The sequence below is a fragment of the Vulpes vulpes genome, chromosome 7, assembly GCF_048418805.1.
Source record: "Vulpes vulpes isolate BD-2025 chromosome 7, VulVul3, whole genome shotgun sequence".
In the NCBI taxonomy this organism is placed as follows: domain Eukaryota; kingdom Metazoa; phylum Chordata; class Mammalia; order Carnivora; family Canidae; genus Vulpes; species Vulpes vulpes.
The window spans coordinates 71,864,691-71,887,828 of NC_132786.1; the positions used below are offsets into that span (position 1 = coordinate 71,864,691).

The 23,138-nt window shown below is 39.8% G+C and overlaps 1 protein-coding gene and 1 non-coding gene across 2 annotated transcripts; both read right to left on the reverse strand.

Moving 5' to 3' along the window:
• Positions 1 to 13,453: 13,453 nt before the first annotated feature.
• On the reverse strand, positions 13,454 to 13,556 carry LOC112929015 (U6 spliceosomal RNA). Its single transcript, XR_003236835.1, has one exon. It is a non-coding gene; the product is annotated as a U6 spliceosomal RNA (small nuclear RNA).
• Positions 13,557 to 14,277: 721 nt separating this feature from the next.
• SSMEM1 (serine rich single-pass membrane protein 1) lies at positions 14,278 to 21,796 on the reverse strand. The gene is made up of 3 exons (XM_026010864.2): positions 21,471 to 21,796; positions 16,905 to 16,959; positions 14,278 to 14,774 (listed from the first exon to the last, which is right to left on the reverse strand). Exons 1-3 carry the CDS (start codon positions 21,651 to 21,653, stop codon positions 14,278 to 14,280), a joined length of 735 nt encoding a protein of 244 aa, XP_025866649.1. The 5' UTR covers positions 21,654 to 21,796.
• Between the last annotated feature and the right edge of the window lie 1,342 nt (positions 21,797 to 23,138).

Sequence of the window (23,138 nt, forward strand, 5' to 3'; positions counted from 1 at the left end):
TTTTAATTAATTTTAATTTTAATTTAAGAACTAAAACAGTGTAAAATATTTTTCCTTTAAACACACTTTAAGGGGGGCCTGGGTGGCTCAGTGATTGAACATCTGCCTTTTTTTTTTTTTTTTAATTCCTGAGAGAGAGAGAGAGAGAGAGAGAGAGGCAGAGACATAGGCAGAGGGAGAAGCAGGCTCCATGCAGGAAGCCTGACACAGGACTTGATCCTAGGTCTCCAGGATCAGGCCCTGGGCTGAAGGCCGTGCTAAACCACTGAGCCACCAGGGCTGCCTGAAAGTCTGCCTTCGGCTCAGGTCATGATCCCAGGACCCTTAACCAAGTGAGCTATCCTGGTGCCCCTTATTTTTGAGAGTGTGACATGATAAGTATATTCTGGGGAAAGCTGAATTGTATTCCACTATATGGATGTATTATAACTTATTTAGCCAATTATTTACAGCATCCAATTTTTCACTATTTCAAAGCATATTAGAAGGAACATTCTTCAGTACCTTTGTATATTTTTTATTTTTACTTTTTCCTGCTTCTAAAATAATATTTGCATAGTAAAAACATTCAAACATTATTGAAAACTATAACACAAAAAGTAACTACTTCTCATGTTGCCCACCTTCCCTTGTCCCAATCTTATCTCTGATGACTGTTACCAGTGGGGTATATATTTCACCAAAAAAAATTTCTGTATTTATATTAACCAGCTTATTTTCTCTTTTTACAAAACTTTAGACAGACCAGGGGCACTGGGGGAGCTCAGTGGTTGAACATCTGCCTTTGGCTCAGGTTGTGATCCCAGGGTTCTGGGATTGAGTTCTGCAGCAGGCTCCCTGTAGGGAGCCTTCTCCCTCTGCCTGTGTCTCTGTCTCTCTCTGTGTCCCTCATGAATAAATAAAATCTTTAAAAAAAAAAATTTTAGACAGACCATACATACTGTCCCACTTTTTAACATAAAAATATTGTTTGGGTGAAGGAGGTCAAAAGGTAAAAAGGATGGGGGCACCTGGGTGGCTCAGTGGTTGAGTGTCTTTGGCTTAGGTTGTGATCCTAAGGTCCTGTGATTGCGTCCCACATCGGGCTCCCTGCAGAGAGCCTGCTTCTCTCTCTGCCTATGTCTTTGCCGCTCTCTCTGTGTCTCTCATGAATAAATAACATCTTTAAAAAAATAAGAAAAAAATGCAGAAATTTTAAATTTAATTTAATTTAAATTAAATTAAAAATTTTAAATCGTATTCTAAAATTGTTTTTTAAAAAAGTGGATTGCCAAAAAAAAAAAAAAAAAAGAGTGGATTGCTGGGTCAGAGGATAACACTATGTGTAACTTTTTGAGGCTCTGCCGAAGTGTGTGCCCAACAGTTTTATAGACATTTTGGAAGACACAGAAGTAAAGATAATACCTCTTTTTAAAAAGTTCACAATTTACAGTGTATGAGGAGATTAGATAAACATGCATACATTAAAAATATAATTATAATTTAGCTTATAATTAAGAGCTAAACCATGTAGCTCTAAATTAAAAGTGGATCCACAGTCATGCACTCTTAGAGTGGGAAAAGAAGAGAAAAAAATATATTATTGAGACACTTTTCCATGTGCATATACTTAGGTTACCAGTAAACGATCATCAATAAGAAATTCACTCAATTAATTTTGATATAATTATATAGTGGAATACTATGTGGACATTAAAAAAAATAAGATTGATCTTTTTTTTTAATTTTTTTTTTAATTTATGATAGTCACAGAGAGAGAGAGAGAGAGGCAGAGACATAGGCAGAGGGAGAAGCAGGCTCCATGCACCCGGAGCCCGACGTGGGACTCGATCCCGGGTCTCCAGGATTGCACCCTGGGCCAAAGGAAGGCCCAAACCGCTGCGCCACCCAGGGATCCCCAAGATTGATCTTAATGAACTAACGTGGAATAGTGTCACAAATATAGCAAAAAAGGTAAGTTGTTGAATAGTGTATATATTACAATCTAATTTTTGTAAGAGAAAAAATATTTGCACAATTATCTCTGGCTATCCAAATTTATTTATTTCTAAATTCAGAGAGCAAGAGTTAAAATGTGGGTAGTGAATTCAGATAGTGAAGGATATTAAGTTTTTTGAATGTATTCAGCTCCTGAGTTTCAGATAGCAAATAATAAGAGTTGGGGTGAGGAGAAGTATATCTCAAAATATTTATCTGAATCTATTCAGTTGTTAGGTTTGGAAAGCAAGTGTCAATCTTATTACATATGTTTATGTACAAAAATGATCTGAAAATAATACTCTCTGAACTGTTAGCAGTACTCATCTTTAGGATGGAACTTGTTTTCTATTTTAACAGAACTGTGTTCTGTGAGTTACTTACAATGTACCCAAGTACTTCTAATCAGAAAATAACACAATAAAAATGTCTTATTTATTTATTATTTATTTGTTCATGACAGACAGAGAGAGAGAGAGAATGGCAGAGGGAGAAGCAGGCTCCATGCAGGGAGCCCAATGTGGGACTCAATCCCAGGTCTCCAGGATCACACCCTGGGCTGAAGGCGGCCTAAACCAAGGGCCACCAGGGCTGCCTTAAAAATGTCATTTTTAAAAAGAAGGTTCCAGGTGGCACCTGACTGCCTCAGTCAGTAGAACATGCAACTCTTGATCTCTTGAGCCTACTTAAAGAAATAAAAATAAAACATAAATAAAAAGCAGATTCTGGGAACCTGGTAAATCTAAGCAGATACGATATTACAATGAATATCCTTAAGTATGTACCTATTTTGTGTGTGTGTACATCTGAAAGGATATTTCTGTTGGATCAGTTCTTGACATTAGATTGCTAGGTCACAGAGCATGAACATTTTTTATATTATCAGGTTGCCCTCCAAAGAAACTATATCAATTTTCTTTCCTACCACCATAGCTTTTTCCCAATACTGGTATCATCAAACACCAGACCTATGCCAATCTAAAATGAGAAAAATACTTTTTATTTTGTATTTAATTATCTGTGAAGTTGATCATCCTTTTGCATATCATTTAGAATCATTTAGAATTCCTCTTCTGTGAACTTTCTATTCATATATTCTGCTGACCATTTTGCTACTGACTTATTTAGCTTTATCTTATTTTAAAAACTCTTTATATATTGGAAATATTAGGGCTTGCTCTAATTTTCTGTTCCAAAAAATGTTCCCAATTTCCCTTTGCCTTTTCACTTTATTTACTGACATTCTCTCTCTCTCTCTCTCTCTCTCTCTCTCTCTCTCTCCAGAAGCTTAAATATTTGTATGCAGTCCAAGTAAAGTCTTTTCTGTTAAGGCTTCTGGATTTTATTTATATTATGCTTGGAAAAGTCTTCCCAACTTTGAGACTAGAAAACATTTTATTAGTGTTTTTTTCTAGTACTTTTGTGGTTTCCTTGTTTTATCTTTTAATTTTATTGCATCTGGAATTAATTTTTATATACAGAATTAGTCCACATCACCTTTCAGATATATTCTTCAGAAATATATTTTTCACCATTTTATATGTGTTCTTTAATTTTTATCTCTTTTTTCCCACAAATGAACAGAGTCAACAGGCTTAAGTCCAAGTATGTGATTGATGCTAAAATCCACCACTTCCAGGATGTCTAATGATTTCCAGCTTTGTCTCAACTGCACTAACCTTATAAAATCTACTCTTCTTATCACTAACGTCAACACATTCGCTTTACCATGTATAAATGTCAAGGACTAAATATTTGAATAGATGTATAAACATCAATGCACAAAGATATCAATGCCATTGAAAGTAAACAATGCGGTTCTTTGAAATGTTCATTCATGACCTCAAGTACAAAAATTCAAGTTCTGGAAGTTTAGGAGTATCAATGCATAATTTCCAAAAAATCCAGTTATTTGACCATGAAACATAAGAGGAAGGATGGGGGTTCATTACAGTAAGATGTGATCAGGACTACGCTACAGCAGAGGTCTCAACAGTGGGAACCCAGTCTTCCTGGAAGAGCCACAGAAAATGTTACTGGAGTGGTGATCTCTGAAACTGTTTTTTTTTTTTTTTTTAATTTTTATTTATTTATGATAGGCACACAGTGAGAGAGAGAGAGGCAGAGACACAGGCAGAGGGAGAAGCAGGCTCCATGCACCAGGAGCCCGATGTGGGATTCGATCCCAGGTCTCCAGGATCGTGCCCTGGGCCAAAGGCAGGCGCCAAACCGCTGCGCCACCCAGGGATCCCTGAAACTGGTTTTAACACTGAGGAGGAGTTTAGCATTTGAAGATTCTAACATTTGGAGTAGTGACTAGCATTTCGCTAGAGGAGTCAGTGTGGGAAGGTCATTAGGCTGGAAGGAGCTTTGTAAAGCCCTGGAAGCATCTTTCTCACATCCTGCAACCTCCCCTCACCAAAGGAGGGAAGGCTCTAATGTCAGACTTACTCTTACTGATTAATTATTTGACCTCATTCATAATAAAAGTATTGCTCCAACCCTGCATATGCATTTTATACCTGCTTACCTTTAATTGTGTAACAAAAGGCTTTCCCCTCCTTAAACTTCAAAAACAAGACAGATCAGGAGATTTTACAGGAGATAGCCAAATGACCTCATTTAGTCTTTTGTTGGTAGTGACCTGGGATACCAGGTAGCTTCGGCTTCTTGCCCAGAATGCCACTCCTCACCCACAGAAGGTGACATTCTCCTTTGTGTCAAGGCCTGGATCCTACCCTCACACAGGTCATCTTCTTCCACATCTTTCCACTTGCACTCCCAGCCTTTTTCCTTTCCTTGGTCTAAGCCCCCTACCTCCTGCTGAGTCCCAGTGAACATGTACCAAATCATGATTATACTGAAAAAAGAATGTTTTCAATATTATTTAAAAACTTAATCCTACTTGCTCTACTCCCTGAGCCCCGAGACTCTGCACATTGGAAATTAATTAAAAACTTTTAATTCCAGTATTATTCCCAATTTAGCAACTATCTGTATATACTCTTGAATCTTCTATATAAGATGGATTTTCTGCAAAGGGTGCTATATGTGTTATTCTTACGGCAGCGATATGCTGGAGCCATCTCAGACTGGTCCACCAGGGCCAACATGCTCATCTCTTCCTAACTCCATATTCACTGATGGCACTTTGGTCGCTGAAATAAGCAATAGTGGGAGTATTTATATCATGCAAATCAGCAAGTGCTACAAAATCAGGGCTTTTAACAATCAGAGCCGATTGTTAAACGTTTACCAGCACACCACTGTTTTAATGATTCTTTTGGTTTCCAGTAATAGAAACCCACTTGAGCTAGAGTAAGCAAAAAGGGGAAATTATTATAAGAATCTGCTAGTGAAGTGTATGATGCCTGTGTGCGTAAACAAATGGATCTTAGGAATTAACTGGAACCAGGAACTTGAAAACCATCAGAACTTTCCATGACATCTCTCTGCCCTTCTCTGTTGGTTTGATTCTTATCCTTCACTGACAACCTCCTTTCTCTGGTTCCCAATGTACATGAGGGGAAATGTGAACCCTGAAAATCTTCTGTAAGTCCAGTCACTGGAGACTGATCTCTTTCCTGGCCCCAATTCCAAAATCAAAAGAAGGGATTCTGATTAGGAAGGAAGTCCTACTGAATCCATGCGTAGATGGGGTGAAACTGGGATGGGAACAGGCAGGATCACACCATACAACATGCATGAGAATCAGGGGGAAAAGAAACTCTTGGAATTTCTCAGCGATTAATAACTCTCACCATCATCATCACAGACCAAGCCCAGGCCCCATCAAAGAAACACATGCACTTTATTTGAAGTTGTATCTCTTCTAGGAAAAGGAGCTTCTTAAAGGGGCACCTGAGTGGCTCAGCCAGGTAAGAGTCCTACTCTTGATTTCAACTCAGGTTATGATCTCAGGTAGTGGGATCAAGTTCTGCCCTGAGGGCTCTGCGCTGAGGCATGGAGCCGGCTTGAGATTCTCTCTTCCTCTCCCTCTGTCCCCCCACCCTCACTTGTGCACACTCATGCTCTCTCTCACTCTCTCTCTTAAAAAAAACAAAAAGGAGAGGCGCCTGAGTGGCTCAGTTGGTTAAGTATCTGCCTTCATCTCAGGTTGTGATCCAGGGGTCCTGAGATCAAGCCCCATGTCAGGCTCCCGGCTCAGTGGAGAGGCTACTTCTCCCTCTCCCCCCTTCCCCTGCTTGTGCTCTCTTGCTCTCTCTCTGTCAAATAAATAAAGTCTTTAAAAGAAAAAAAAAAAAAGAAGCTTCTGTAAGAATCATAGAAGACAAGAAGATGCCTAAGACCCTGTATTAGCTGCAAGTCACAGGAAAAACAAGTTCAAATGGCCAATAAGGGTAATTTTCTTGCCCAAAAAGAAGTCCAAAAGTAGGATGTTTCCAGAATTTGTTAATTCAGCAGCTCAGGACCTTGTCTCTTTCACATTCTTGCTCCAACACGTTTGGACTAATATGATGAGGGACACGGGTAGTGGTCACCATTGCAGCCATCGTGTGCAGGCTAGACATCATTCACCAGATGAAAAGGGACCATTTCTCCCCTGTGCCGGGCTTTAGAAGATTGAAGAATTTTTTCTCAGAAAGCCCCACCAGCAAAATGACCTTTCCAGAATCAGCTTCCATGCCCCTGCATGAACCACCTGAGGACAAGATAACAGGGTCAAGAAGGTAAGGCTCCCACAGATGCTTTCTGCACCGGGAGAGGTGCAGTCAGAGAAGAGACCAGAAGCCCCTGGCCCAAGGTGACCATTTCTCCAAACCCTTTGTCCCACACCCAAGTCTCTGACCTGTTAAGTCTTCCTAATTCTGGCTACAGCCCCTTCCTCTGGGACCTGGCTTTTATCCCCCTGCTTCCCTCTCTTGATTTATACTAATTAGTAGCAGACTTGGCTCCCAGCCTGACATTCTCACCGCTAACTCAAGATTTCAAACACATGAAACTTCCCGGTGATAGGATGCCCTCCTGAACGGAGACAATAACAGACAACAGGCTCTGGTGATGAGGCAGCCTGAGAAACCATCTAGAAAGAAGCCAAATGCTGGAGATAAAAGGTAAGAAAGAACTAGAAAGGAGTCCGGCCTGGAATTAGAACAGTTTTGTTTTTTTTTTTTAAGTATTCCATGCATGCATGTCCTTTTGTGCCCTGAATTGAAATCTGCAGTGAGAAATAAGTTATTCAAAATGGGACAAGTATCATTTTTTTTCGTAATACATCCATCCTCTGCCAACCCCTTGAGGTCTAATAACTTCCAGTCTACAAACAAAAAAAACCCTCAGTCTTCTGATTTTATTTGCAGCTTTGTTAAATTAGGTATAAAGTGCAACTCTCCTGTACACTAAACAGTGCCTATAAATGTACAATTCAGTTGATATGTAATAGATGCTAAAGATGATAGCTAGCTAGCTAGCTAGCTAGCTAGCTAGCTAGATAAATGGCACATTCTCCCTTTTGTCTCCTTCTCCTTCCCCATCCCTGCATGTTTGTGTATAATTCATGTCTCCTCTTACCCTCCCCAGCACCTCTGGGAGCACATGTTCCTGACAGAGAATATCCAGGTGGCCTGGTACTTGGAAACTTGTCAGATGTTATTCAAAGCAATAAAGAACACATCATACAAGCCTTTGGTATATTGTTACAGGGAAATGCTGTTTAGAATTTACTAATTGGGAATTTGCGATAATTTGAGGAAGGGCTGGCTAAAGTTAACCTTTGTACTATCTATGGAAAAAAAAAGAGTTCACTGAAGTTCTGAATAGTGTAAACAAGATTGGAAGGGGAATAATTATCTACTTAAAAGAGCCAGTTGTTTTGAAAAGCTTTAGAAGTATCCTTTTACATACAAACAGGGTAATTATGATTTAAACAAAGGCAGGCCTGTTTCTAAGCCTTCTTTGAAATGTCAATTACAAATTACTCTTGTTTATTCATCAAGGCAAAACCTACCCCTAAGTACCAGGCAACAGTTGGTTAGCTGGCTTCCATTTACTCTATTTGAAAATAATAAACCTAAAGTTCTTTTAAAGTACTATAGTTTAATTCAAGCTTTTCACTAATCTAGACATTTGCCCATCCTACAAGTATGGGCGAAGATTTACTAAGTACTAGCACACAACAGTGGGGAATGCATGGAGTGAGGACTGCCTTTACTAACTTAGGGGAAGAGTTGGCTGATGCAGAAAATCTATAAAGAAAGCTACTCTAGAGCAGTGGCTTTTATTTTGTATCTTACCAGAGCAAGAAACACATTTTGCATTGCAACTCAGTATGCACAGACTGAAACAAAAACAATACTTACCCTTATTATGTGCCATACACTGTTATTTTCTATTTATTTTTTAATAAATGCTAGTCACAACCCTCTAAATTGATTCCACAATCTATGAATGGGTTGCTGTTTTGAAAACACTGGGATCTGTCGGGAGATATTATTCCATCCTGAGAGAAAGGGGTGGTGCTGGGACGATCTGTGGTTGCTCCTGGTTTCCTTGGCAGTGTCCTCTCCAGCTCTCCTCTCACATGGTTGGCCACCAACCTCACTGCTCTAGTCACTGGACACTCTGTGCAAAGCTCATTCCTCTAGCCTCACCAGCCCTTCCAGCCAAGTTTCCAGTTCCTCCATGTCCCCCAAATACATCTTTACTTCAAAAGACACCCGAGTTCCCACCTGATCTATCTATATGTTGGCCAAGCTCACCACCGCAGATGAGGTGAGCTGATTCTATAATGCCTCTCCACTCAACAGTGGGGACCCTCCCCAACTTAACTGCTCCCATCCTGATTCTTGGCTCCATTTTCCATTAACAGTCTTTCTCTGGTCTCTGGACTCAGTTTGGAATTTGGATCTCCCAAGTTCTTGCCTAATTACTCTCCATCAAGAACATGGATAACATATTATCATCATGGTAAAAACATAATCTTCGGGGATCCCTGGGTGGCTCAGCGGTTTGGCGCCTGCCTTTGGCCCTGGGCGCGATCCTGGAATCCCGGGATCGAGTTCCGCATTGGGCTCCGGCGTGGAGCCTGCTTCTCCCTCTGCCTGTGTCTCTGCTGCTCTCTCTCTCTCTCTCTCTCTGTGTGTGTCTATCATGAATGAATAAGTAAATAAATAAATCTTAAAAAAAAAAAAAAAACATAATCTTCATGGCAAGACCCACCTCCCCCATGCTCACTAGCTGTGTGACCCTGGACATGTCATTGAATTTCCCTGAATCTCAGTTTCATTATCTGCAAAATTGGGAAAATATCTGTTTTGCAGGCTGGTGAAGGATAATTAATCCTTATAAAATGCTTACTTCAGTGCCTGGCACATAACAACCATTCTCTAAATGTTACCTATTATCAGTATTTTTGTTGCTATTATTATTGGCTTAGATTTAACCTACTGGTTCATCTCTTCTCCCACCAAAACCACACCACCCTGTCCTGGAGGACAGGTACTGGTTCAGAGTTTGAAGCTTCGTACCTTGTAGACACAGTTCCTGTTCCCCATCCCCTACCCCCTCTCCAAATACCTCCCCACACGCATCTCGCTTAGACCCTTGCTTCCATCCCAAAGTTCTCTGCATAGAAGTTCTTGACCAGAATTATGATGCCTGATGTAAGTGGACAGGGTTCAGTTCTGATCATCTAGCTGTATGAAGGGACAGGAGGCAATCCCAAGAATTCCATGCCTCCCTTCAAGCGAGCAACCCCAATAAGTGACCACCTTCTACCATGAAAACCAGAGGCAATCTACTTTATCCCATGCAGCAAGGGGGTGGGGGCACTGAAGAAGAGAATGTAGAGCAGCCCAGGGACCCCATCCTGATGGCTCATACCAGGCTTAGCATACAAGGCAACCCCCAGTAACGACTAGTGTTTGCAACCCTGGTTTCCTGAACCATCTGCTGCCTCACAGATACTGTTCCTGGCTCATTAATCCAGTTCCAAAGTGCCTGGCTATGCTCTTGTTCCTCCCCTACCATGTCCTTGCCTCATTCCATTGGTTCCGTACATCTCTCTCCTTGGCTTTGAATGTCCTCCCAGCTATGTTTGGCCTCTGTTTTGCTTTAATGTATTCATGGATCACCCTGATCTCCTCACATTGTTACCCCCTGGCTTAACTCAATCTTGGTTCTTTCTTCTACCACCATTACCCACCCCCCCCACCCCCTACCCCCACTATCTCCTACCTCCTCAATCTGGTCCAGCCCCACGGACAAGAAAAGTAGCAGTCTTTGATATAACTCTTCAGATAATGTTGTCATTAGTTTACATTCTAGACCCACCAACAAAACACTTGGGTCCTTACTCTGTTATCTGGAAAATAGTCCTCACCCTCCTTTTCCTGGAGAGATTATATCTGCTTGGACATGGCCGAGGCCTGTGGGAGAGGTGGTGATTGACTTACCTGGAAATCAGGATCTTTCATCTTCAGAGAATAATGGCTAAACTCATTGCAATTAAGAGCCCAAACTCTGAAGCCAGACAGTGTAGGCCTAAATCCTGTCCCTGCAACTCGCTACTATATTTGAGCTTGTTTTTGTTTTGTTTTGTTCTGTTTTTTGAGTTTGAGTTTTTGTTTTGGTGCTATTTGGATAAACAACAAGCAGCTTGATCATATCAAGTTAGAAATATCAGAATCACTCACTATGTGTTAGACACTGGCCCCTGTCCTGCTCTCTACTTTCCTCAGCTTCTCCCTGTTGCGTTCAGGAATCCCTTTCTGCACTTTTTAACTGCATTATTTATCTGTCATGTTCCCTGGCACTGTGCTGGATCACAGAGATACAAAGATGACAAATCATGGACTCTGTATTGATTCATTTATCGATGATTGAGAGAGAGCAGGCAAGTAGGGGTGGGAGGTGAGGAGGGGCAGAGGGTGAGGAAGAAAGAGTGTCTTAAGCAGACTCCACATTCAGTGCCACACCGTCATGGGCCTCCATCTCACAACACTGAGCTCATGACCTAAGCTGAAATCAAGAGTCAGATGTTGGGAATCCCTGGGTAGCTCAGCAGTTTGGCACCTGCCTTCGACCCAGGGCATGATCCTGGAGTCCCGGGATCGAGTCCCACATCAGGCTCCCTGCATGGAGCCTGCTTCTCCTTCTCTCTGTGTCCCTGCCTCTCTCTCCCTCTCTCTGTGTATCTCATGAATGAATAAAATATTTAAAAATAAAAAAAAATTAAAAAAAGAGTCAGATGTTTAACCTACTAAGCCACCTAGGCACCCGATGGACTCTGCCTTTAAAGGTGGATAAATGGGGATCCCTAGGTGGCTCAGTGGTTTAGCATCTGCCTTTGGCCCAGGACGTTATCCTGGAGTCCTGGGATCGAGTCCCACATCGGGCTACCTGCATAGAGATTGTTTCTCCATCTGCCTGTGTCTCTGCCTCTCTCTCTCTCTCTGTCTCTGTGTCTCTCATGAATAAAAAATAAATCTTAAAAAAAAATAAAAAATAAAGGTGGATAAATATATATAGGGGACAGAGAGACATGCAAACAAATCAATTTGTTAAAATTTTAAGGTGCTCCTGATTGAGCCACACACTGGGCTTCACACTCAGTACTGAGTCTGCTTATGATTCTCTCTTCCTCTCCCTCTGTGCTTCTCCCCCTCTGCCTCTCCCCCACTCTCTCTTTCTTCCTAAAATATATAAATCTTTGGGGAAAAAAATGTTAAGGATGCTGAGACAGAGAATTGTTATTATTGTTGTTGTTGTTGTTGTTGTTGTTTTAGAGAGAGGGAGACAGAATCCTAAGCAGGCTCTATGCCCAGCATGGAGCCCAACTCGGAGCTCCATCTCATGACCCTGAGATCATGACCTGAACCAAAGTCAAGTTAGATGCTTAACTGACTGAGCCACCTAGGCACACTGAGGATGTCTCAAGATATACTGGAACATAAGGGAGGGCATAGTGAGTTCTGCCTGAGGGAGGAAAGTTGAGGAGGGTGTCAAGGAGTAGGGGAAGTTTTCATGGAAAAGGCTGATGCTTGAGGTAACTCTGGAATTCTTGCTCTTTGCCAATGGCTTCAGACAGGTTCCAATACTCAGGCATTCTGAACAAGACAGTCTCCACAAATAAGCTCAGAAATGTAACCCTGTGTCCTAGATTCTAGTGGCCTAGTTCCAGTGGCCAGGGTTCCCACACTACCCGCCAGTTCCCTTTATTGTAATCAGTTAAGAAAGCTACTATTAGCAGGAGTTAACTCCTGAGCCCAAAGTCATAACCTGTGGTCTCTGCCAGTGAGTCATGACAGGCTTAGTCCTTATTATCAGGCTGCAGTCTTTATCCCATTTATAATACCCAAGTCTTTCCCCAAGACTTGAGCCCTTCTTTGAACTCTAGCCCTGTCACTACAGTCCCTGTATTTATGTTCTCCTTGCAAGCCAGCCCTCTTCTCTGGAATCAGAGCCTTATTTTCTATCCCAGCTGGGGTTCTGCTATCCATCCAGGGAATGGTCTCCAGAATGGCCACCCACCTAATCTACTAAGGCCTGCTTGAGTACCCCACTGCTCAGGTTCCTACTTAACCTGAAAAGCCCAACCTCATGTGTGTCTAGAATGAAGCTAACTTTTGATAACTCTCTGACCTAGCATTAGTTAGGCTCCTCTGAGTCCTCTTCAAGACCAGATCTCAACTTTGGTGTCCAGACCAGATTTATTAAGAATTCTGCTAAGTAAGTCTAGTAAGAGCCCCCACTGTTGATATCTGATCAAGGTCTTCATCTTCTATCCTTGATGTCTGAGTCCTTGGCTGCCTTTAGCAAGAATCCTGTTAGATCAGTTTAGCAGGAATCCCCCTACCTTGATGTCTCATCTTAGTGATTTTCCATTCACTGACTCCCTTACCTGCTCCTTGGCTATAAATCACAACTTGTCCTTGCTGTCTTTGGGGTTGAGCTTGATTTTTCTCCCCTATTGCAATAGATTTGACCCCTATTACAATAGTCTTTTTCTTTTCAAGCAAGGGTTTGTAGATTTATTTTCTTTCATAGCACCTTGTGGCATAGTTATTTTTTTTCTTCAATCTCAACCTTATTGAGATATAATCCCAACTTTATTTTTTTTATTTTTTTAATCCCAACTTTATTGTATAAGGCTAAGGTGTATGATGTGATAATTTGATACACATATATATTGTGAAAGATTACCACAATAAGATTAGTTAGCACGTCCTCCACCTCACATGACTACCACTTTGTGGTGTGTGGTGGGAACATTTTAAATTTACTCTTAGCAACTTTCAGCTATGTAATTGTAACAGTATTAACTAGAGTCACCACGCTATACATTAGATTACCCAAAACTTATTCATCTTACAGCTGAAAGTTTGGACACTTTGACCAACATCTCATTTGCCATAGCCCAGCCCCTGGCAACCACCATTGTATTCTGTTTATGTGAGTTTGGCTCTTTGAGATTACATATAAGTGAGATTATACAGTATTTGTCTTTCTCTATTTGAAAAATATGGAGCACTTCATGAATTTGTGTGTCACCCTTGCACTGGGGCCATGCTAATCTTCCATTGTTCCAATTTTAGTATATATGCTGCCAAAGTGAGCACTACAGTTGTCTTTTTTTTTTTTTTTTACAGTTGTCTTAAATAAAATCTCTCCTACCATATTTAACAAGTATCACAATAATTTTTTCTTTAACATCTGTCATGCCCTTTGGACAATACCATGTGGACAGTCCACAGCCCAGTAACACCCTGGGCCACACTGCCTTCCCTCCTTGCTCTACTCTGGAAATCAGGGTTTTGTTTTCAGGCTCTTGAGTTCTTTCTCCTCACCAACTGTAGCCGACACACATGTAGCAATACAGCTCAGACAGAGTCACCTGAAAATATGGACCTGGAGAATATGGTCCATTCCATGCCAACCAACATCACCTAATTCATCCAGTCAGTCAATCAATCAAAACATACAAATAAATTTAATGGTTTCTGGATATAAATATATTTTCAAAGAGCTTCCTTATTTGTATTACAGACATAAACAAAATACGTACACTCAAGGAATAAAATATGTCTTGTGCTCTTTTGAATTAAAAAATCATAGTAGAAGCAGATCTTTGATGTTCCAATGGTGACATAAACAAATTCACTGGCCTGTTTTTAGACAAAGGATTATCTGAAATTTTACCTCTTGGGTTCCAAGTATGTTTTTGTTGTTAGTAGATAAACTTTATTGTAAAAGCCTCTGCACCTAGAGCTATGGTGATTTTTTTTTTTGAGTGTTTTATTCATCTCTTTCATCTGGCTGCAAGTAAGGACTTGATAAAACTCAAAATTTACTGAATTTTGTGTTAATTTCAGGTACACAATTTTCCTCTTGAATATCTGCCTTCATGTGGGTTGTTACTGAAGCATTTTGAAGGAAATGGCGGGTCAGCCATTCATTGGTTCTCATGGCTTTGCAGTGGAGGCAGGGCCTTTCCCTGATTTGGTAACTTCCCACATTCCTTTGCCTCTGAGCTAGTTTTCTCTTCTTAATACTAGCTGGTGATGGATGGTGTTCACTTTCACTCTCCTTCCATGAGGAGGCTCCTGAGTTAGATTCTTCACTGTCACACTCAGTAGTATCACTATCATGTTGGATCTGATTCACCTGGCTGAACTGAGAATGGCGCCTGGCTCGTCTTTGTTCAAGATAGGCATTGACCAAAGCCACTTCTGAATCAGTTACAGGAGTAAGTTGGTTCTGCTTTGTTTTTTTCATCATTTGTAAAGAGTCCCAGTCACCATCTTTGCTTTGCCGCTTATAGGAAGTATCTTTGCTTGCTAACAACCAATGAAACAAATCAAGATGTTAGGCATATCATTGGTTACTGTAACTTCGTATTACCTAAGGAAGCCCATGGCATGTATGGACTCACTGTCCGTTGCCATTCGGCAAGCCCAATTTTCTCTACTCATTTGCAAGTGTTGGCGGCTGCGCATTTTCCAGTATGATACCAAATCTCCTAAAGATCAGAAGGGTTGGGCGGCCTGGTGACTCAGTGGTTTAGTGCCGAATTTGGCCTAGGGTGTGATCCTGGTGACCTGGGATCGAGTCCCACGTTGGGCTCCCTGCATGGAGCCTGCTTCTCCCTCTGCCTGTGTCTCTGCCTCTCTCTCTGTTTCTCTCATGAATAAATAAATAAAATCTTAAAAAAAAAAGAAAAAAGACCAGAAGGGTCAAATAGATGCTTGACACGTTGCTTTTGAAGCTTTGTGGACCCCCTGGTATAAGATTAAGGGAAAGGTCGCCAAGCTTTTTCAGATAGACCCTTTTTTCCCTTGCCTTGAAGTCTTACAGACTCAAGTATGTATGTGAATGTGATTTGGGTGGCAGGAAACTAAAAAGGATCTTTTCTTTATACAGTAGTGTGCTGGAGTTGTCTTCTACCAACTAGCTCACAAGAACAGATAGTTAAACTTACAGGAATTCTGTGACATGGTTGTTAAAACACAGCCATTAGTCAAAATTAAAGTATACAAACTTACCATTGAATCCGTTTATTACACATAAATGTTCAAAACTAATCACTTCCTAATTATTTTATTACATTTTATTAAGAAATAGCTCTTGAAGCTATTTATGTCTGTTGTATCTGGATATTGGAAATGCTATGTAATGGTGTGCTACTATGCATCTCTTCCCAACTCCACTTCAGTAACATCATGTTGGTAATTTGAAATCAGTGTGAGTGGAATAAAAAAAAATCAACGAGCACTAAAAATCAGGTCTTGTGTATGGTCTTGTTGATTATCTAGGCTTAAAATGATAAAGAACATGTTACTAACAGATTATATGTAAAAGTGTCCTCCTGTAGCCACTACATTGTGAATAGCACCCAAAAACAAGGAAATGTTCTTCCAGAGTATTCTAAAACTATTATCCAATTCAGCAAAGAAGTCACATCATTGACAACCAAGTTAAGTTGTAGCAAACATTTTTCTGCATCTTTCCCCTTACTCCTTGACATTCATATTGGATAACACTCATTCATCCATTGCCGCCATAGGTTGGCTAAGAATGCAAGGATCTGGCAAAAATTAAGGGAAGTATTTTGCCAAAATTGGCAGTCTACATAGAATGTGCCATTATGTATTTTATTACCTGTAAATTGTGTGATATACATCCTTTATATCAACAACATTTTTTTTAAAGATTTTATTTATTTATTCATGAGAGACAGAGAGAGAGAGGCAGAGACACAGGCAGAGGGAGAAGCAGACTCCACGCAGGGAGCCCCATGTGGGACTCTATCCTGGGACTGCAGGATCACACCCTGAGCTGCAGGCGGTGCTAAACCGCTGCGCCACCGGGCCGCCCTCAACAACATTTTTTTAAAAACATGTATGTACACATGTACATTTTTGGAGAGCCAGTTTTAAACATTTAGCAGCACTGCTTATAGGTATTAAAAAGATGTCATATAAAGCTCACAATCCTGTAGCAACACTAACAATAAAGGTATTTAAAAGGCAAGCTATTGGCAGACCGGGTGGTTCAGCGGTTTAGAGCCGCCTCCAGCCCAGGGCCTGATCCTGGAGACCCAGGATCGAGTCCCCCGTCGGGCTCCCTGCATGGAGCCTGCTTCTCCCTCTGCCTGTGTCTACCTCTCTCTCCCTCATTAATAAATAGATAAAATCTTTTAAAAAAATAAAAGGCAAGCTATATGAAGGAAGAATGCTGAGGAATGAAAAGAACTTGAGCTCTACCCTACTACTAACTTGTGGCCTCTAACAGCTCTGCAAAAGCAGCTAAGCTATCCTGTGCTAAAGCAGGGAGCCCATCTAAGAGCCATCACTGGTCTGGGGAGTCCCTATAACCACTCTGGGCTGTTCACCTCTGTTGTTTACTTTCTACATTCAGCATATATTTCTCTCATCATAGTACAATATCAAATATGCACCAGCTCTCACCTTTACTGACTGATGTGCTGGTCCCACTGTCTTCATCTTTTTTCTTCTCTGACATCTGTTTCAGAAATACAGATTAGTGACAGCAATCTCTGTTGGTTGTTTTTCACTTACATTTACTTATAAAACACTGTTGCCCTAGACTCTTGGACCATGTCTAATTTTAAACGTTCAGGGCAATTCAATAAATTTTTATTGAGTTCCTGTTATAGTGATCCTCTCTTCTGCTGCCCACTGGAAGACCAGGCTTTTTTTTTTTTTTTAATTAATTTATTTATTTATTCATGAGAGACACAGAGACAGAGAGAGAAAGAGAGAGGCAGAGACACAGGCAGAGGGAGAAGCAGGCTCCACGCAGGGAGCCTGAAGCACCAGGCTTTAATAGCACAGTCTGCCAAAATGTTTTGAACCAAACCAAATGGAACAAAGACTTGAGAGAAAATAATACTGATAAGGATCTATAGCTTGTAAAGTTTTCCTGTACTCACATTGTAAAGAAATATCATTTAAATATCATTTAAGAACAGATTTGATAGTACTGGGATTCATTTTAAATTACTTTGTAAAGGACATTTTATCAGGTCACTTTAAAAATAATCCTTGAAGGGCAGCCCGGTGGCTCAGCGGTTTAGCGCCGCCTTCAGCCCAGGGCGTGATCCTGGAGACCTGGAATTGAGTCCCACATCTGGCTCCCTGCATGGAGCTTGCTTCTCCCTCTGTCTGTGTCTCTGCCTCTCTCTCTCTGTATCTCTCGTTAATAAATAAATAAAATCTGTTTTAAAAAAATAAATAAAATAAAAATAAAATAAAATAATATTTGAAGATCTTTACCAGAATTTACAAACTTAATATCTCCTGAGTCCTTCAGAAACTTTCCTCCAAAATGCAAACATAACATTTTACCTGTTTAATTTGGCAACAAAAAAGAAGTGGATCTATTTGAATAGTTCTAATTTCAATTATCCTAGCCCAATACACCATAAATAAATTTATCCCATTGTTCAGATTAGTGTCCTATTTATTTTTTAAGATTTTTTTTTTTTTTTGACAGGAGACGGGGAGAGCACACAAGCAGGGAAAGCAGCAGGCAGAGGGAGAGGGAGAAGCGGGCTCCCCACTGAGCAGAGAGCCTGATGTGGGGCTCAGTCCCAGGACCCCAGGATCATGACCTGAGTCGGAGGCAGATGCTTCCAACTAAGCCACTCAGGAGCCTCCAGTGTCCCATTTAAAAAAATTTTTTTTTTAATTTATTCATGAGAGACACAGAGAGAGAGAAGCAGACACACAGGCAGAGGGAGAAGCAGGCTCCATGCAGGGACCCAGATGTGGGACTCGATCCCAGGTCTCCAGGATCATACCCTGGGCTAAATAAAGGCAGGCGCTAAACCACTGAGCCACCCAGGCTGCCCCAGTCTCCCATTTTCTTTTTTTCAGTCTCCCATTTTTTGATGCTGAACATGATTTGGCTAAAATATAAATATAAAGCAACTCTTTCAGAATGTACCAAAACTTTAGAAATACTCATTACATTTTTGACGCATAACAATTCTTACTTGGAATCTATCACCAGGAAATAACCCCTCCAAAGAGAGAAAACTTTGTGCACAAAAATTATCACAGTATAATTAGAATAATATAAAATTCAAAATTCAATAGCAGCCAATGGTTAAATAAATTATAGTATAATCATAATTTATAGTTGTAAAAATTATTATAATAAAAGCATGTCTCAACACGAGGAAATACATGTTATAATATTAAGTTAAAAATCAAGATGCAAATTTGTATATGCAGTATAATCACAAATTAGCTAAAAATATGAAAAGACTTTAAGCACTGAACACAAGTGTTCGTTCTTACTTTGAGTGAAACAGTGATATTTTTTTAACTTTTCAAATTGTCTACAATAGGGGAGAAAATGAATTTTTGTAGAAAGTCAAACTTCCTTCGGGTTGAAAGTGTCATACTTGGGTATTCATAACTACAATCCAGGATTCTTGGCCCATTACTTTCTTAATATATGATCTCTATAACAGCAGGCAAGTATCTTTAAGAAGGTATCTCTACTTTTTGTGTCACTGTAACCATTCTCTGGAAACCTTAAGAGTGGAATCCTCTTCTGAGATATCTCTTTTAACAATGATGGGGAGGGTTTATTTTAAATTTAATATGTATAGAGATAATTATTAAATGATTAGAAGTTTATAAACCTAGAAGTTCATAGCAGTTGGTTATTTCCATGTAGTCTGGAGTGGGTTTTTTGTACTTTTCTATAATTTCAACGTTTTCCATAATATATACTTTTGTAATGGACAGGGAGAAATGTTTAAAAACATGGATTAGGTTTACATCATTTTTATAGAAATCTTCCATTTTTACCTGATGTCAAATCAAAATACAATCACAAAATCAAAAGAAAGGTTTTGAAAAAAAAAAGAAGAAGAAGAAGAAGAAAGATTTTGCATCAAGCTAAGTGGAATCACATGAACTGTGGTACCAAAAGCATTTTATTAACTGTGTGTGACTCAGTGAGTGAAAACATAAGCAGTGCCTGCCTGAAGAGTAGGGTAGAACCATGCAGAGAATTGGGCTATGGCTCTGCGTTTCTGGTCTTGGACAACTCTGCAATTTTACCAATTCACTTAACACCTAAGCTCAGTTTCCACATATGCAAAATGAGATGCTAGGACTGGTATTGTTTGGGGAAAAAAACCAGCACTAGCAGTATGAATAAATACTAAACAAATACATAAACTAAATATAGTATTTATAGTGTCTGAAAGCAAAAGGGTAAATGCAACTTAAAGAGTGGCAAATCCTAAGGAAATCAGTGTGCTTCGCATTTGAGTATAATTACCACCACATTTCCATCACGCTTTTACCATTACTTCAAGGTTTGTAAATAAAGGCTCATAGTTTTGCAGAGAAAATGAAGATCAAAGTGAAAGAAAAATTCTATCCTTGACTAGCTCTCTTATGGTTCTCAGATTTCAAATCTGGGACCTTTCACAAGAAGCAGTTCAGCCAATTCTAACTGCCATAGGGGTACAGAGTGAAAGACAAAACCTCTAAGATAATTAAGGTTTTAATCAGCACTGAATAGATTTAATTCAACATTTCAACTATGCTTTGAAGGAAATGAATTACATGGCAGGAAACCTGGGTCTATTTCTCCTCCAACACTAACCACTTGTGTGTGACATTGGACAAGTCACTTAATTTTCTTGGGCCTTATCAATTAAAAAAAAAAAAAAAAAGGAGGGATACTGGTACTCCCTACAAAAAGGAAGCTGGACCACATGCTCTCCTTAGGTCCTTGAAGCTCAGGCTCTGAGATTCCAAAAAGCTGATGCAAGCAAAGGGGTAGAAGAATAGCTTAGACCTCTTAAGTAGTCTTCATGATGAAATTGCCAGGAATCAATTTCAATTTTTTGTTAATTTTCTAAAGTAGCTTTTCTGGCCAATCCAGACAAATTCAATATACTTAGCTAGGGAGTCTAGGACACACATACGCGATCACTATTCTAAATCTCCTTTTGGCAAAGTATCTACTTTAAGAAGCATTTAGACTTTAGAGGGACCTTCTTTAGTGGGAAGAGGTGGTGAGGGGAAGAGTCTTTGATTATTATAATGGAATCCAGCAGGCATAGACTTAACAAACCTCCTCCTCTCCATCTAGAGCTGATGCAGCAGTCTAGCTGGCCATTGCCATCCCAGCGCTCTGGCTGTAATGCCAAATAATGGTGGTTTGATTAATCATCAGCCTGGTATTAATGGCCAGCAAGAACTCCATGTCAGCAATTTAGAAGACCTCGGTTGCTCATAATATGTTGGAGAGTCATAGTCCTGAAAAACTGGGCTATCTCATTCCTAAGAGGATGGTATTTTCTTCTGCTAGTAGGTGGTCTAGTGTGGTGACTTTTGCTTAGTTTAGTTTAGTTCTGCATCTTATCTTTCAGGAGAGTACATTGCCTCATCCTAAAAGCTCCTGAATCCTACAGCATGTATTTTATAAATATGACAACTTTTGTATCTTTGATTAGAATTACATGGCTACAAAAGGAATTTGGAGGTCATTAATCAGTAGAGAAGTTTATCCTAACATTACATAGCCTATGGACAAACTGCAAACAACCTGAATGTCTCAGAATTGCAGATTTTTTATGGTGCAACCACAAGACAAATTTATGCAGTCATTAACAGTGCTGCTGTGTGAATATGATTTGAGGAAGTGTTACAGTATAATATTAAGTTTATGAAAATATGTACAATTCTAACGATTAGATCAGAGAGAGATGGAGGGAAAAATATTCTAAGAATAAGAAAAAAAATTAGAATATACTCCAAAAAAATAGAATATAACAATGATTATCTCTAGGAAATAGGATTATAGTAGTTTAAATTTCCTTCTTTATCCCTTTCTGTATTTTTGGATGCCCTAGAACAAGACTGCATTATTTTTAAAACTAGAAAACAAACTTTTAAAAAGTATTTTGATCAAAGTAAAGACAATGAAAACCCCTTATGATACAATAAACATATCATTTTAAATGAAATAGGATATCCTACCCAGACAGAAGCCCGAGAAAAAAACAGCAGGACCAATATAATGATAAAATACCAAAGCAGGAAACTCCCTATGGCCCCGCAAGAGTCATCCTTCCGGCATTCATAATCCTGATTTGGAATGGTGAAACTTAAAGGTATGGGGGGAGGATCCACCTCCCAAAATAAGGAAAAAAGGTCTCCCATGATGGCTTCTTGCTTTGAAAATAAAGCATGCTCAAAGGAATGAAGATGACTGGGGAGTACTTCACTCCATGTGTATGACAATTTCCTTGGCAACCTATTGTGACACGCTTCAGTAACTGTGACAGGAGCTGACAAGCACTTATTGGATTTCTAAGTTTTGGGAAGATTTATATAAATTATTTCTATGACAGTTTATGGTATTTCCCCCATTTACATCAATAGGGTGAATTCTATCTTGATTTTTTTTTATTAAACTTGTATATACTGTATTTCCTTTAAAGTTTAATGTCTGTAAAATCTAAGTCTCTGAGGTCTCCATTCATCTTTTTTCAGTCTCTTTTGTATTTATTATATCACTGTAAATTAACCTGCACATGTCTAACGTGTTATAGACTGAATTGTGTTCCCCCAAATTCATATGAATATTGAATAACCCCCAACTTAACTATCACCGGAGATAAAGCCTTTAAAAAGATAGTTAAGGTTAAAGAGGTCATAAAGATAGAGCCGTAATCCAATATGACTGATGTCCTTATAAGAAGAGGAAGAAACACTGCAGGGGTGTGTGGACACAAAATAGAACGCCAGGTGAAGACATAGAAGAAGGCCATCTTCAAGCCAAGGAAAGAGGCTTCAGGAGAAACCAATTCTACTGGTGCCTTGATCTTCGACTTCTAACCTGTAAAATTGTGAAAAAATACATTTTTGTTGTTTAAGCCACCCAGTCTGTGGAATTTTTTATGGTAACTCTAGCAAACTAATACATAATGCCAGTTATATATCAAAACACTATATGGTGTTCCTTTTTAAATCTTCAATAAGTGCACAATAACTTAACAATATTGAGAGGAAATAAAGATGTGTCTGCTGTAGTGGTGCAAGGGTGGCTCAGTCTGTTAGGCCTCAGATTCTTTATCTCAGCTCAGGTCTTGATCTCAGGGTTGTGAGTTCAGGCCCAGCTTGGACTCCACCCTAGGTGTGGAACCTACTTGAAGAAACAACAGCAACAAAAAGATGTGTCTGTTGTAAATGATATCAAATGTATACAGTTTCTTCGGAAAGGAAAGATACATGAGGTGGGGAGGAACCTGTGGTATTCTAATTTTGACGTTAGGTTGATTCTTTAACTTTGAACAATTTTCGAGTTCATCTCTGAATCTAAAACTAAAGCAAAACACCACTGCTGCTAAGGCAGTCTAAAAATGATTAAAATCACAGTTTTTTTTTTAATTTTATTTATTTATTCATGAGAGACAGAGAGAGAGAGGCGCAGAGACATAGACAGAGGGAGAAGCAGGCTCCATGCAGGGAGCCCAAAGCGGGACTCCTATCTCGGTCTCCAGGATCTGCCCTGGGAGGAAGGCGGCGCTAAACCACTGAGCCAAAAGGGCTGTGTCCTAAAATCACAGTTTAAAAAAAAAAAATCTGTTAGGTCTTTAAGAGCATAGCATACCTGCAGACTCCATTAATATGCAATACCACGAG